The sequence below is a fragment of the Salvelinus alpinus genome, chromosome 2 (assembly GCF_045679555.1).
Source record: "Salvelinus alpinus chromosome 2, SLU_Salpinus.1, whole genome shotgun sequence".
NCBI classification, from domain to species: domain Eukaryota; kingdom Metazoa; phylum Chordata; class Actinopteri; order Salmoniformes; family Salmonidae; genus Salvelinus; species Salvelinus alpinus.
The window spans coordinates 95,665,843-95,682,119 of record NC_092087.1 but is presented as its reverse complement, the minus strand read 5'-3'; the positions used below and the strand labels follow the sequence as shown (position 1 = coordinate 95,682,119).

Here is a 16,277-nt window from a genome sequence, read left to right as displayed (position 1 = left end):
GTCTAACCATAAAGAACATTCAACTGACTTCATAATAACATACAGCAGACCCCTCTTTTATAATGTGTATTCATGATGTATCCAGGTGACCCCATTATGATTAAACAACAATCCAACATTCATTACATTCCATACATACAGTCACCAATACAGTAGGGAAGATTTCACAAACAGATGAGACTTTCTAATCATGACTGTATATCTCTTCCTGTGCTGCCTAATCTGGAAGATGAACCAGAATGATCTGGCAGAGAAGTTAGAGATCAGAGAAGTAGGATTGTAAACAAGGACCCTAACTGACTCTCTGTCCCCCCTCCTGTCTTCCCCTCTATTTCCCCTGTTTTTCTCTTTCCAGTTCTACTAATGACCACTCTGGAGGAGCTCACTGAAGAACAGCTGAAGGAACTTCAGTCTCACCTGAATGGTGCCTGGATGTTAGGCTTTCCTCCCATCCCAGAGAGTCAGCTGGAGGACTCTGACAGACAGGAGACAGTGGATCATATGGTGGAGAGTTACGGCCCTGAGAGAGCTGTGAAGATCACATGGAGGATCCTTAGGAGGATGAAGCTGGATGATCTGGCAGAGCAGTTAGAGAGAGATTACAGTGGAGGTAACATAACAAGAATGTACATCAATCTATACATCACCATCACAGTTCAGAGAAGTTAGAGATCAGAGAAGTAGGATTGTAGACAAGGACCCTAACTGACTCTCTGTCCCCCTCTTGTCTTCCCCTCTATTTCCCCACTTTCTCAGGTATTCCCACTGCCCCATACCAGTCCTTTTTCCAACCCAGGCCCTTCTACGGCGCAATACACCCCCTTCTCTCCAGCTCCCCCTCCTTCCTGTTGTCATTATCTTCAGCTGGTAGTTCAGGACAGCTCAGCTCACAGGTAAGAGGACAGTTAGAGAATTGTAGGATCACTTCTACCCTCATATGTTAAACACCTGTACTCACTGTCATAGTCAGTTCTACAGTTCTACCCTCATATGTTAAAACACCTGTACTCACTGTCATAGTCAGTTCTACCCTCATATGTTACATCACCTGTACTCACTGTCATAGTCAGTTCTACCCTCATATGTTACATCACCTGTACTCACTGTTATAGTCAGTTCTACCCTCATATGTTAAACACCTGTACTCACTGTCATAGTCAGTTCTACCCTCATATGTTACATCACCTGTACTCACTGTCATAGTCAGTTCTACAGTTCTACCCTCATATGTTAAACACCTGTACTCACTGTTATAGTCAGTTCTACCCTCATATGTTAAACACCTGTACTCACTGTCATAGTCAGTTCTACCCTCATATGTTACATCACCTGTACTCACTGTCATAGTCAGTTCTACAGTTCTACCCTCATATGTTAAACACCTGTACTCACTGTCATAGTCAGTTCTACAGTTCTACCCTCATATGTTAAACACCTGTACTCACTGTCATAGTCAGTTCTACAGTTCTACCCTCATATGTTAAACACCTGTACTCACTGTTATAGTCAGTTCTACAGTTCTACCCTCATATGTTAAACACCTGTACTCACTGTTATAGTCAGTTCTACCCTCATATGTTAAACACCTGTACTCACTGTCATAGTCAGTTCTACCCTCATATGTTACATCACCTGTACTCACTGTCATAGTCAGTTCTACAGTTCTACCCTCATATGTTAAACACCTGTACTCACTGTCATAGTCAGTTCTACAGTTCTACCCTCATATGTTAAACACCTGTACTCACTGTTATAGTCAGTTCTACCCTCATATGTTACATCACCTGTACTCACTGTTATAGTCAGTTCTACCCTCATATGTTAAACACCTGTACTCACTGTCATAGTCAGTTCTACCCTCATATGTTACATCACCTGTACTCACTGTCATAGTCAGTTCTACAGTTCTACCCTCATATGTTAAAACACCTGTACTCACTGTCATAGTCAGTTCTACCCTCATATGTTACATCACCTGTACTCACTGTCATAGTCAGTTCTACAGTTCTACCATCATATGTTAAACACCTGTACTCACTGTTATAGTCAGTTCTACAGTTCTACCCTCATATGTTAAACACCTGTACTCACTGTTATAGTCAGTTCTACCCTCATATGTTAAACACCTGTACTCACTGTCATAGTCAGTTCTACCCTCATATGTTACATCACCTGTACTCACTGTCATAGTCAGTTCTACAGTTCTACCCTCATATGTTAAACACCTGTACTCACTGTCATAGTCAGTTCTACAGTTCTACCCTCATATGTTAAACACCTGTACTCACTGTCATAGTCAGTTCTACAGTTCTACCCTCATATGTTAAACACCTGTACTCACTGTTATAGTCAGTTCTACAGTTCTACCCTCATATGTTAAACACCTGTACTCACTGTTATAGTCAGTTCTACCCTCATATGTTAAACACCTGTACTCACTGTCATAGTCAGTTCTACCCTCATATGTTACATCACCTGTACTCACTGTCATAGTCAGTTCTACAGTTCTACCCTCATATGTTAAACACCTGTACTCACTGTCATAGTCAGTTCTACAGTTCTACCCTCATATGTTAAACACCTGTACTCACTGTCATAGTCAGTTCTACCCTCATATGTTACATCACCTGTACTCACTGTTATAGTCAGTTCTACAGTTCTACCCTCATATGTTAAACACCTGTACTCACTGTCATAGTCAGTTCTACAGTTCTACCCTCATATGTTAAACACCTGTACTCACTGTCATAGTCAGTTCTACAGTTCTACCCTCATATGTTAAACACCTGTACTCACTGTTATAGTCAGTTCTACCCTCATATGTTAAAACACCTGTACTCACTGTCATAGTCAGTTCTACAGTTCTACCCTCATATGTTAAAACACCTGTACTCACTGTCATAGTCAGTTCTACAGTTCTACCCTCATATGTTACATCACCTGTACTCACTGTCATAGTCAGTTCTACAGTTCTACCCTCATGTTAAAACACCTGTACTCACTGTTATAGTCAGTTCTACAGTTCTACCCTCATATGTTAAACACCTGTACTCACTGTCATAGTCAGTTCTACCCTCATATGTTAAACACCTGTACTCACTGTCATAGTCAGTTCTACCCTCATATGTTACATCACCTGTACTCACTGTTATAGTCAGTTCTACAGTTCTACCCTCATATGTTAAACACCTGTACTCACTGTCATAGTCAGTTCTACAGTTCTACCCTCATATGTTAAACACCTGTACTCACTGTTATAGTCAGTTCTACCCTCATATGTTAAAACACCTGTACTCACTGTCATAGTCAGTTCTACAGTTCTACCCTCATATGTTAAACACCTGTACCCACTGTTATAGTCAGTTCTACCCTCATATGTTACATCACCTGTACTCACTGTTATAGTCAGTTCTACAGTTCTACCCTCATATGTTAAAACACCTGTACTCACTGTCATAGTCAGTTCTACCCTCATATGTTACATCACCTGTACTCACTGTCATAGTCAGTTCTACAGTTCTACCCTCATATGTTACATCACCTGTACTCACTGTCATAGTCAGTTCTACCCTCATATGTTACATCACCTGTACTCACTGTCATAGTCAGTTCTACCCTCATATGTTACATCACCTGTACTCACTGTCATAGTCAGTTCTACCCTCATATGTTACATCACCTGTACTCACTGTTATAGTCAGTTCTACCCTCATATGTTACATCACCTGTACTCACTGTCATAGTCAGTTCTACCCTCATATGTTAAAACACCTGTACTCACTGTCATAGTCAGTTCTACAGTATGAAATGATACAGTACACACATACAGCCTATATAATTAATGAATCTCTCATGTACACTGAGTGGTGGGGGTCAGGCTGCAACACACCAAAAAAGCTGTGAATATATTCCTGTACCACGTTGTTTGTATGTGGCTATGTTCATGTTTTTTAATCAGTATTTCTATTCTCTTATATCTTATCATCTTTGTTATTTTAGAGACCCTCAATGTTGGCTGTTCCAGCTCTGTTATTGACCACTCTGAAGGAGCTCACTGAAGAACAGCTGAAGACATTTCAGTCTCACCTGACTAGGGGCCAGCTGTTTGGCTTTCCTCCCATCCCAGAGAGCCAGCTGGAGAACACTGACAGACAGGACACAGTGGATCAGATGGTGGAGAGATATGACCATGAGGGAGCTGTGAGGAACACACTAATGATCCTGAGGTGGATGAATCGAGTAGACCTAGCAGAGAGATTACAGAGCGATTACATTAAAGGTAACATAACAACAATGTACATCAATCTATACATCACCATCACAGTTCAGTGTAGGTCCAACCAGAAAGAACATTCAACTGACTTCATAATAACATTCAGCAGACCCCTCTTTTATTTATTGATTGTATCCAGGTGATCTCATTGAGATTAAACAGAAAGCAATCATTCATTACATATAATATATAAAATCAACAGTACAATGGCTAAGTAGACATAGGTAAGATATTACAAGATAAAAACAGATTGCACTGTCTAATCATGTCACGCCTGCTTCCCCCCCATCACGCGCATCAGCGATTATTGGACTCAATCACCTGTGCCATTTCCTCCCCTATATCTGTCTGTTCCCAAGATCTGTTCCCCGCTTCAGGAATAATGTTAGTTTTGTCGTTGCATACCGGGTTCTGAGGGTGTCTCTGTCCTGTTTGATGTCTGTTCCTTATTAAATGTTCAACTCCCCGTACCTGCTTCTCTTCTCCAGCGTTGGTTCTTACAAATCATGGCTGTACATCTCTTCTTGAGCTGCCTATATTCAAACCAATCAACAGAAGAGTCCGTTAGTAACAGTAACGTTTGTAGGGGACAAACTTATTGACAATACATACAATACTGATATGAGAAAAAGAAGCCTGGAGGCGAGGCTAAACAATGCATTAAATATATCTGACATGTAGAACATCTCTCTCTCTCTGTTCCAGCTTGGCTGCTGAACTCTCTGGAGGAACGGAACATAAACGAGCTGAAGACATTTCAAAACTACCTGACTGGTGGCAAGCTGCTTGGCTTTCCTCCAATCCCAAAGAGACAGCTGAGGAACACTGACAGACAGGTCACAGTGGATCTGATGATGAAGAGTTACGGCCCTGAGAGAGCAGTGAAGATCACACTGAGGATCCAGAGGTGGATGAATGAGCATGATCTCACTGAGAAGTTACAGAGTGATCACACAGGTAAAACAACATGAATCTGTTCTTTAAAAGTTCAATTAGTTGTTTATAGCTACATTGAGTAAGGACATCTTTCCTTCACACAATGAGAAACCGCCGGCCCTGAGGAAGCTGTGGAGATCACACCGGAGATCCTGAAGAAGATGAACTGGGATGATCTGTCAGAGAAGAAAAAGAGAGAGGTGAGGAGGAGAGTGGATGTTTGGGTTCACAACAACAATACCTGCTAAAAGACATGGAGACAGGCTGACGAACATTGACCAACAGAAAGAGAGTCACCAAATGAAATCCTCTTCTAGTTGGCTTTCATCTAGCAAGGGTTCAATTGGAGTGAGGAACAAGTCAGAGTACTGACAGCTTGCTTAATGTCATGGAGAAGTTAAACATCACAGAGTTTATAAGGCTGACCTAATGCCATGCAGAAGTTAAACATCAGAGTTTATAAGGTTTACCTAATGTCATGTAGAAGTTAAACATCAGAGTTTATAAGGTTTACCTAATGCCATGTAGAAGTTAAACATCACAGAGTTTATAAGGCTGACCTAATGCCATGTAGAAGTTAAACATCAGAGTTTATAAGGTTTACCTAATGCCATGTAGAAGTTAAACATCACAGAGTTTATAAGGTTTACCTAATGTCATGTAGAAGTTAAACATCAGAGTTTATAAGGTTTACCTAATGCCATGGAGAAGTTAAACATCACAGAATGTAGAATAGTGTACTATTATAGTGTACTACTGACCCTCCTCTGGTAAGACCTTCGCTGTAAAGACAGACAGACAGATCGACACCGACCGACCAGTTGAATATTTATCGAATAAGGCCCGAGGGGGTGTGGTATATGGCCAATATACCATGGCTAAGGGCTGATCTTAGACACGATGCAATACGGAGTAAACAGCCCGCATACAGCCCTTAGCCCTGATATATATTGGCCATATACCACAAACACCAGAGGTGCCTTGTTGCTATTATAAACTGGTTACCAATGTAATTAGAGAAGTAAAAATAAATGTGTTGTCACACCACGGCTGTCAGCCAATCAGCATTCAGGGCTCAAACCACCCAGTTTATAATAACAGATATTTGTTCAGTGTATATTGTTTTTACATTTTAGTGGTTTCCAGAGAACTATGATCAGGAGGACAATGGAACATACCGGTAACTTGGTCTTCTCTTGTTTTTACATGAATAGTTTTCATTTTATGAAAGGATAATAGATACATTTAAATGTAACTTATTTCACTTTAAGAATTTGAAGTCATATAGAACAGTTCATGCCATTTGTCATTTTAAAAGAAGAACCCACACACTGCTCTTGCCAGAATCCCGTATTTAAGATCTAATTAAACAACTTACATAAACAACATGATACTGGCAGTGTGCAGGTATTTCTTTAGCTTTTAAGATATCATTGAATTATTCCCACACACCTACAACAAGCAAACACAGATGTGCGAGTGCTTTTCCAATTTGAAATGCAATTTATGTCAAACATTTGTCATACACTACAGGTTCCAGTGCCCCCGTGCAGGTCTGTTCCAGTGCAGTATAACAGGCCTGGTGTTTAGGATGGAGGGAGAGGGAGAGGTGCTCTATAGTACAGTCTCCTGGAACAGGAGGCTTCTAGCCAAGAATGACAAGAGACCTGCAGGACCCCTGTTCAAGTTTACATGCCTTAAGGGGTCTGTCTGTCAACTACACCTCCCACACTGTGAGATCTGCCCTGGTAACTACACAATTTATAAGAAAAGTCAGAGTATCGTTATCTGTCTCTTGTTACTTTCTAATCAACAATGACATTTTCCCCAGGTGGTGGATGTGACTTCCTGTCCGTAGGCCATGTGACTAATGATCATAACATTGAGTTCATCCCTCCCCATGAGATAACAGAAACACACGTCATAATAAACATCACTGGATTCTGTGATTATGGCCTCACCAAGGATAAGGATGCTCCCATGTCCCCTATCAATGGACTTGTGTTGTTGTTCTTCAAACCATCAAATGACCTATATGTCTTGTTGCTTCCCAAGAACGTTGTGTTGGATGAGGTACACATGCAGATTATATTATATTTTAATAGTAAACATGTGAACTTTAACATAAATATTTACCAAATGGTAATTCTGCTTGTCTACTGTGATTGATTCCTATTAAGTCACACTTTGCCTCTTAATGAAAAATGTACTTTAGGTGGAAAAGAAGTGGAAGGATCGGGGGGCAGTGTTGAATTTAACACCTCCTGACTGTGAGCTAACCCCAAATCAGATCTACAGCCTCTCTGGAGATCCAGTACGCCGAATACAGCCCGAGGTAAAACACTGTCGGGGGACAGAGAGACTGTACTTTTCTATAGGAGGCTGTACTTTTCTATAGGAGGCTGTACTTTTCTATAGGAGGCTGTACTTTTCTATAGGAGGCTGTACTTTTCTATAGGAGGCTGTACTTTTCTATAGGAGGCTGTACTTTTCTATAGGAGGCTGTACTTTTCTATAGGAGGCTGTACTTTTCTATAGGAGGCTGTACTTTTCTATAAGAGACTGTACTTTTCTATAAGAGACTGTACTTTTCTATAAGAGGCTGTACTGTCTTGCTTGTAAGGACTGGGGTGTTGCTTTAAAGGGGCAATCTGCTACAATTAAATGAATGATACAGTATTTTGATTCAAGAAGAATACAATATAAATGGTTGATGTTAGTTCAACTGTCATACCCCATTAGAACCCCAAAAATACACCCTTGTTTTACTCCAATGTTTGTAAACAAGAGCAATTGTAAGCAAACATTGTATAGCCACAACTATACTTTTGATATCATGGATGGATGGTCAATCCTTACATCCATAGTTCTGTCTATGAATTGAAGAGTGGTTTGAGTTCTCCAGCCCCATCTCTCAGCTTTTTAACAAAACATTGGCGTGCGGTGACCGTTTTGCTGTTGTTTGAGCTGCAGATTGCCCCTTTAACTTTAATGTATTTAAAGTCAAATGTAATTCCATAAATAACACTATAATCTCTGTCTTTAACCTAGACATCAAAGTTTGTTAATTTTAAAGAGTATGAAAACTACACCGCAGCATTCGAGTTGAAGCTACAAGCTGAATACATTAACCTGACTGTGATCAAAGCTGGTTTATTGTCCAAACTTCTCAGTCTATTTTGGATTAGTAACTGCGTGTGGAAATGCATTGTTGAGTTTCAAGGTAAGTTTACACTACTGTAATGCCACAATTCTACAAAGTTCAGTTCACTGAACTTTTGTAGCAGTGTAATTGAATGTTCACACAGCTAATATTAGGCTGTATGAATCTTATACACAAGGTTTTCTTGAACATTTTAAAACAGCAAAACTCTATGGATTGTATATTAGTTGCATCTTTAAGTTATTGAGTTGCAAGGAGTTCTCATGAATTGTCCTGTAAACTTGAAGGGCTTTATTTTCGGCTCTAAGGAGGCGCTAGTGTCAAACGCACATTAGTTTACAATTTCTTCATGGAAAAAATGGGCGCACTGACATTTAGAGGCGGCAATATTTGAGGTGTGTCCTTTAAAAAGGGAAGTTTTAAGACCGACGGAAAGCAGGTCTTAATGTAACCTGGGTTGATAATAGCAGGGATTTAAAGAGCTGAAGTGCAGCCTATCCAGACACAGTGCCCATGGAAGAGATGTGCATTTTGTGCCAGTGAATCTCATCTTTTAAAACATAAAACACATAAAAAGATTGTTTTCCCCCCATTTTGTTTAATTGTATTAAAAACCAAGCACAGTCTATCCTCCCCTAAATCATGGCAGGTTTGGCACCATCGTGCTTCTTTTCATCCAGGCCATTAGCCCAGTAGCCTTTGAATAAAGGGGTTTTAAATGGTCTACTTCTCTTGTTCGCTATTGATCCCCGTTTTCAAAGAGCGCCCCTCATCCGCTTACCAAAGACACGCTCTTTCAAACTATTCAATCCTCCAATAATGCCAAATCAATAATAGATTTTGGGGGGGAATCTGCCTCGCACATTGGCAACGATACAATTGACAGGAACCTAGTATTTTGTATAGAAGTGTGAATATATGCATAAAGACGTTTAGGCCTACTGTGTACACACAGTGCCATGGATCGAAAGAAGTGATTTATGGTGTCATGCTTCTGACCCCATCCTGTTTAGAAATATTGTTGTTCGTCTCAAAAGCAGATTTATTTGTTTTTAATTTAATTAGATTAAAACCCAAACCTATTAGATTCAGTCAATGGGTTTATTGTGAGAACGTACATGTCTCGAATGCAATGCAATTTGATCAGTTAGACTGCTGAAGGATGTTTATAAAACAACATTACAGCAGTATAACAGTGAGGGGACATTCCCCCTGTCTCTTTATATTGGATCTTTCTCCAGCTCCTGTCAAAAGTTGCTATGTAAAACCCTCCATAGTCTAAGTTGTCTGTATTAAACGGCTATGGGGAGCTATTATGGTGCCTGTAACTGTATTTAGACAGCCTATTAAAACAAGCTGTTTTGTTTAGAATTTGATTATAATTATACACTGTCTTTTTAGGCCTTATCAATAGCCTAGTGAATTTAATCTAGTTTATTGACTGTTTGGCATGTCCAGACTGCATTTTACAGTAGGCCTAGCCCCTATATCAGTGTTAATGCTATTGCCTATGTTTAATAATGTATTTCCATATTGAGGCAATGCAATGAGAACAATGTTGACTACAAACATGTTCAACATATTTACCAAATATGGGGCAAACTATTTAGCCAGTGAGGGGTCAAACCTCGACACCCCCACAACTTATTTATTCATCAAAACCCAGCTCATTCACGCCATCACAAGCTACTGCGCCCATAATTCCGGTTCTGAAAATTGCACAAATATTTCTGACACACCCCGAACATATAAGGATACACAGGCAGCACTAAGAGTGTTTGGTTTGTTAAAATAGAGCCCTAGGTGTTATACTTACTTATTAATCAATTGGTTTATTACTGAATAATTGTTTTTTGTACGCACAGATGTAAGACTGTTTTCTACAGCCACACCACAAGGTGGCGCCAAAAGTAACTGTCTAGAAACAAGAAGTGTTTCTTTGCTGAACACTCTGGTAAAGCTGGACCAAAGCGAACTGAAGAAATTTCAGTTTCACCTGACTCATGTGGATGGCCCCATCTCAAGGAGCCAGCTGGAGGATGCTGACAGGCCGGACACAGTGGATAGGATGGTAGAGAGCTACTGTGATGAGGGAGCTGTGAAGATCACACTGGAGATCCTGAGGAAGATGGACCAAAACAAACTGGCTGATGAGTTAGAGAATAACTAGACAAGTGAATGTCTGAATGTGCAGCCTCAACACAACGTGACGAGTGATTAATGTATTATTAGAAGGGGAGAGGAAGGGAGTAACACTTAACTTCGGTGTCGTGTCCCAAAGGGTGCAAACAGTATCTGGGATAGCAGGCAGGGATTGAGGGATACGGGAGAAGAGAATATTCAAAGATAAATACAGAGCTAGAGGAAAATAGTTGTTAGTTGTTTTCTGTAACAGGGAATTAATGATCAATGGGTCAGAGACACGGGAGGAATTTCAGTCCGGGACTCATAGCTACATGTGGCAAGTTCTCATTGATCCGAATTGTCTATTCATTGAGCCTGAAATGGGATACTTGCTATTTGGCCATTGACCCAATTTTACTGCAAGGAATTCTAATTGGTCAACCACTGGCTAGAGTTTATACTACATCTGCCATCTACTGTTCAGACAACTATGACTTGTTCTCTTTGAATAAATATATTTTTCTCCCCATGATTTGCTTTGGGGTTTTGTGTTATTGAAGAATACCATCTACTGCTAACACATTTGACCTCTCAGACATGACCACTAGTGTTACCTTCATTACCTTCAACCTCAGATAATTATTCAGACTAGAGATCTGTCTTTAGACGACGACACTTCTCTCCAGACCGGGTCGACCTGGACACAGGAAACAGTCACTCACTGTGCTGTTCCCCTACACCACCACCACATGCTGTGGTCACTACACTGTTCTGTTCCCCTACACCACCATCACATGCTGTGGTCACTACACTGTTCTGTTCCCCTACACCACCACCACATGCTGTGGTCACTACACTGTTCTGTTCCCCTACACCACCACCACATGCTGTGGTCACTACACTGTTCTGTTCCCCTACACCACCACTACATGCTGTGGTCACTACACTGTTCTGTTCCCTACACCACCACCACATGCTGTGGTCACTACACTGTTCTGTTCCCCTACACCACCACCACATGCTGTGGTCACTTCACTGTTCTGTTCCCTACACCACCACTACATGCTGTGGTCACTACACTGTTCTGTTCCCTACACCACCACTACATGCTGTGGTCACTACAATGTTCTGTTCCCCTACACCACCACCACATACTGTGGTCACTACACTGTTCCCCTACACCACCACCACATGCTGTGGTCACTTCACTGTTCTGTTCCCTACACCACCACTACATGCTGTGGTCACTACACTGTTCTGTTCCCTACACCACCACCACTACATGCTGTGGTCACTACACTGTTCTGTTCCCTACACCACCACCACATGCTGTGGTCACTACAATGTTCTGTTCCCCTACACCACCACCACATGCTGTGGTCACTTCACTGTTCTGTTCCCTACACCACCACTACATGCTGTGGTCACTACACTGTTCTGTTCCCTACACCACCACCACATGCTGTGGTCACTACACTGTTCTGTTCCCCTACACCACCATCACATGCTGTGGTCACTACACTGTTCTGTTCCCCTACACCACCACCACATGCTGTGGTCACTACACTGTTCTGTTCCCCTACACCACCACATGCTGTGGTCACTACACTGTTCTGTTCCCCTACACCACCACTACATGCTGTGGTCACTACACTGTTCTGTTCCCCTACACCACCACCACATGCTGTGGTCACTACACTGTTCTGTTCCCTACACCACCACTACATGCTGTGGTCACTACACTGTTCTGTTCCCTACACCACCACCACATGCTGTGGTCACTACACTGTTCTGTTCCCTACACCACCACTACATGCTGTGGTCACTTCACTGTTCTGTTCCCTACACCACCACCACATGCTGTGGTCACTACACTGTTCTGTTCCCCTACACCACCACCACATGCTGTGGTCACTTCACTGTTCTGTTCCCTACACCACCACTACATGCTGTGGTCACTACACTGTTCTGTTCCCTACACCACCACTACATGCTGTGGTCACTACAATGTTCTGTTCCCCTACACCACCACCACATACTGTGGTCACTACACTGTTCCCCTACACCACCACCACATGCTGTGGTCACTTCACTGTTCTGTTCCCTACACCACCACTACATGCTGTGGTCACTACACTGTTCTGTTCCCTACACCACCACCACTACATGCTGTGGTCACTACACTGTTCTGTTCCCTACACCACCACCACATGCTGTGGTCACTACAATGTTCTGTTCCCCTACACCACCACCACATGCTGTGGTCACTTCACTGTTCTGTTCCCTACACCACCACTACATGCTGTGGTCACTACACTGTTCTGTTCCCCTACACCACCACCACATGCTGTGGTCACTACACTGTTCTGTTCCCCTACACCACCACCACATGCTGTGGTCACTTCACTGTTCTGTTCCCTACACCACCACCACATGCTGTGGTCACTACACTGTTCTGTTCCCTACACCACCACTACATGCTGTGGTCACTTCACTGTTCTGTTCCCTACACCACCACCACATGCTGTGGTCACTTCACTGTTCTGTTCCCTACACCACCACTACATGCTGTGGTCACTACAATGTTCTGTTCCCCTACACCACCACCACATGCTGTGGTCACTTCACTGTTCTGTTCCCTACACCACCACTACATGCTGTGGTCACTACACTGTTCTGTACCCTACACCACCACCACTACATGCTGTGGTCACTACACTGTTCTGTTCCCTACACCACCACCACTACATGCTGTGGTCACTACAATGTTCTGTTCCCCTACACCACCACCACATGCTGTGGTCACTTCACTGTTCTGTTCCCTACACCACCACTACATGCTGTGGTCACTACACTGTTCTGTTCCCTACACCACCACCACTACATGCTGTGGTCACTACACTGTTCTGTTCCCTACACCACCACCACATGCTGTGGTCACTTCACTGTTCTGTTCCCTACACCACCACCACATGCTGTGGTCACTTCACTGTTCTGTTCCCTACACCACCACTACATGCTGTGGTCACTACACTGTTCTGTTCCCTACACCACCACCACATGCTGTGGTCACTTCACTGTTCTGTTCCCTACACCACCACTACATGCTGTGGTCACTACACTGTTCTGTTCCCCTACACCACCACCACATGCTGTGGTCACTACACTGTTCTGTTCCCCTACACCACCACCACATGCTGTGGTCACTACACTGTTCTGTTCCCTACACCACCACCACATGCTGTGGTCACTACACTGTTCTGTTCCCCTACACCACCACCACATGCTGTGGTCACTACACTGTTCTGTTCCCCTACACCACCACCACATGCTGTGGTCACTACACTGTTCTATTCCCCTACACCACCACCACCACATGCTGTGGTCACTACACTGTTCTGTTCCCCTACACCACCACCACATGCTGTGGTCACTACACTGTTCTGTTCCCCTACACCACCACCACCACATGCTGTGGTCACTACACTGTTCTGTTCCCCTACACCACCACCACATGCTGTGGTCACTTCACTGTTCTGTTCCCTACACCACCACTACATGCTGTGGTCACTACACTGTTCTGTTCCCTACACCACCACCACTACATGCTGTGGTCACTACACTGTTCTGTTCCCTACACCACCACCACATGCTGTGGTCACTTCACTGTTCTGTTCCCTACACCACCACCACATGCTGTGGTCACTTCACTGTTCTGTTCCCTACACCACCACTACATGCTGTGGTCACTACACTGTTCTGTTCCCTACACCACCACCACATGCTGTGGTCACTTCACTGTTCTGTTCCCTACACCACCACTACATGCTGTGGTCACTACACTGTTCTGTTCCCCTACACCACCACCACATGCTGTGGTCACTACACTGTTCTGTTCCCCTACACCACCACCACATGCTGTGGTCACTACACTGTTCTGTTCCCCTACACCACCACCACATGCTGTGGTCACTACACTGTTCTGTTCCCTACACCACCACCACATGCTGTGGTCACTACACTGTTCTGTTCCCCTACACCACCACCACATGCTGTGGTCACTACACTGTTCTGTTCCCCTACACCACCACCACATGCTGTGGTCACTACACTGTTCTGTTCCCCTACACCACCACATGCTGTGGTCACTACACTGTTCTGTTCCCCTACACCACCACCACATGCTGTGGTCACTACACTGTTCTGTTCCCCTACACCACCACCACATGCTGTGGTCACTACACTGTTCTGTTCCCCTACACCACCACTACATGCTGTGGTCACTACACTGTTCTGTTCCCTACACCACCACCACATGCTGTGGTCACTACACTGTTCTGTTCCCCTACACCACCACCACATGCTGTGGTCACTACACTGTTCTGTTCCCTACACCACCACCACATGCTGTGGTCACTTCACTGTTCTGTTCCCTACACCACCACTACATGCTGTGGTCACTACACTGTTCTGTTCCCCTACACCACCACCACATGCTGTGGTCACTACACTGTTCTGTTCCCCTACACCACCACCACATGCTGTGGTCACTACACTGTTCTGTTCCCCTACACCACCACCACCACATGCTGTGGTCACTACACTGTTCTGTTCCCCTACACCACCACCACATGCTGTGGTCACTACACTGTTCTGTTCCCCTACACCACCACCACATGCTGTGGTCACTTCACTGTTCTGTTCCCTACACCACCACTACATGCTGTGGTCACTACACTGTTCTGTTCCCTACACCACCACCACTACATGCTGTGGTCACTACACTGTTCTGTTCCCTACACCACCACCACTACATGCTGTGGTCACTACACTGTTCTGTTCCCCTACACCACCACCACATGCTGTGGTCACTACACTGTTCTGTTCCCTACACCACCACCACTACATGCTGTGGTCACTACACTGTTCTGTTCCCTACACCACCACCACATGCTGTGGTCACTTCACTGTTCTGTTCCCTACACCACCACTACATGCTGTGGTCACTACACTGTTCTGTTCCCTACACCACCACTACATGCTGTGGTCACTACAATGTTCTGTTCCCCTACACCACCACCACATACTGTGGTCATAAACACTGTTCCCCTACACCACCACCACATGCTGTGGTCACTTCACTGTTCTGTTCCCTACACCACCACTACATGCTGTGGTCACTACACTGTTCTGTTCCCTACACCACCACCACTACATGCTGTGGTCACTACACTGTTCTGTTCCCTACACCACCACCACCACATGCTGTGGTCACTACACTGTTCCCCTACACCACCACCACATGCTGTGGTCACTACACTGTTCTGTTCCCTACACCACCACTACATGCTGTGGTCACTACACTGTTCTGTTCCCTACACCACCACCACCACATGCTGTGGTCACTACACTGTTCCCCTACACCACCACCACTACATGCTGTGGTCACTACACTGTTCTGTTCCCTACACCACCACCACCACATGCTGTGGTCACTACACTGTTCCCCTACACCACCACCACCACATGCTGTGGTCACTACAATGTTCTGTTCCCCTACACCACCACCACATGCTGTGGTCACTTCACTGTTCTGTTCCCTACACCACCACCACATGCTGTGGTCACTTCACTGTTCTGTTCCCTACACCACCACTACATGCTGTGGTCACTACACTGTTCTGTTCCCCTACACCACCACCACATGCTGTGGTCACTTCACTGTTCTGTTCCCTACACCACCACCACATGCTGTGGTCACTACACTGTTCTGTTCCCTAC

At 43.9% G+C, this 16,277-nt stretch overlaps 1 protein-coding gene across 3 annotated transcripts in view; it reads left to right on the top strand.

Annotated features, from left to right (window-relative positions):
• Positions 1–11,028, top strand: part of LOC139545719 (uncharacterized) — a 29,133-nt gene extending 18,105 nt beyond the window's left edge. For all 3 annotated transcript variants that reach the window (XM_071353800.1, XM_071353787.1, XM_071353796.1), the window contains 11 exons: positions 356–610; positions 757–893; positions 4,000–4,279; positions 4,979–5,230; positions 5,318–5,409; positions 6,346–6,389; positions 6,743–6,957; positions 7,041–7,282; positions 7,425–7,544; positions 8,261–8,432; positions 10,238–11,028. In XM_071353800.1, coding sequence (XP_071209901.1) covers positions 356–610; positions 757–893; positions 4,000–4,279; positions 4,979–5,230; positions 5,318–5,409; positions 6,346–6,389; positions 6,743–6,957; positions 7,041–7,282; positions 7,425–7,544; positions 8,261–8,432; positions 10,238–10,542 — 2,114 coding nt within the window. In that variant the 3' untranslated portion in view covers positions 10,543–11,028. The remainder of the gene's footprint in view (positions 1–355; positions 611–756; positions 894–3,999; positions 4,280–4,978; positions 5,231–5,317; positions 5,410–6,345; positions 6,390–6,742; positions 6,958–7,040; positions 7,283–7,424; positions 7,545–8,260; positions 8,433–10,237) is intronic.
• The last annotated feature ends 5,249 nt before the right edge of the window (positions 11,029–16,277 follow it).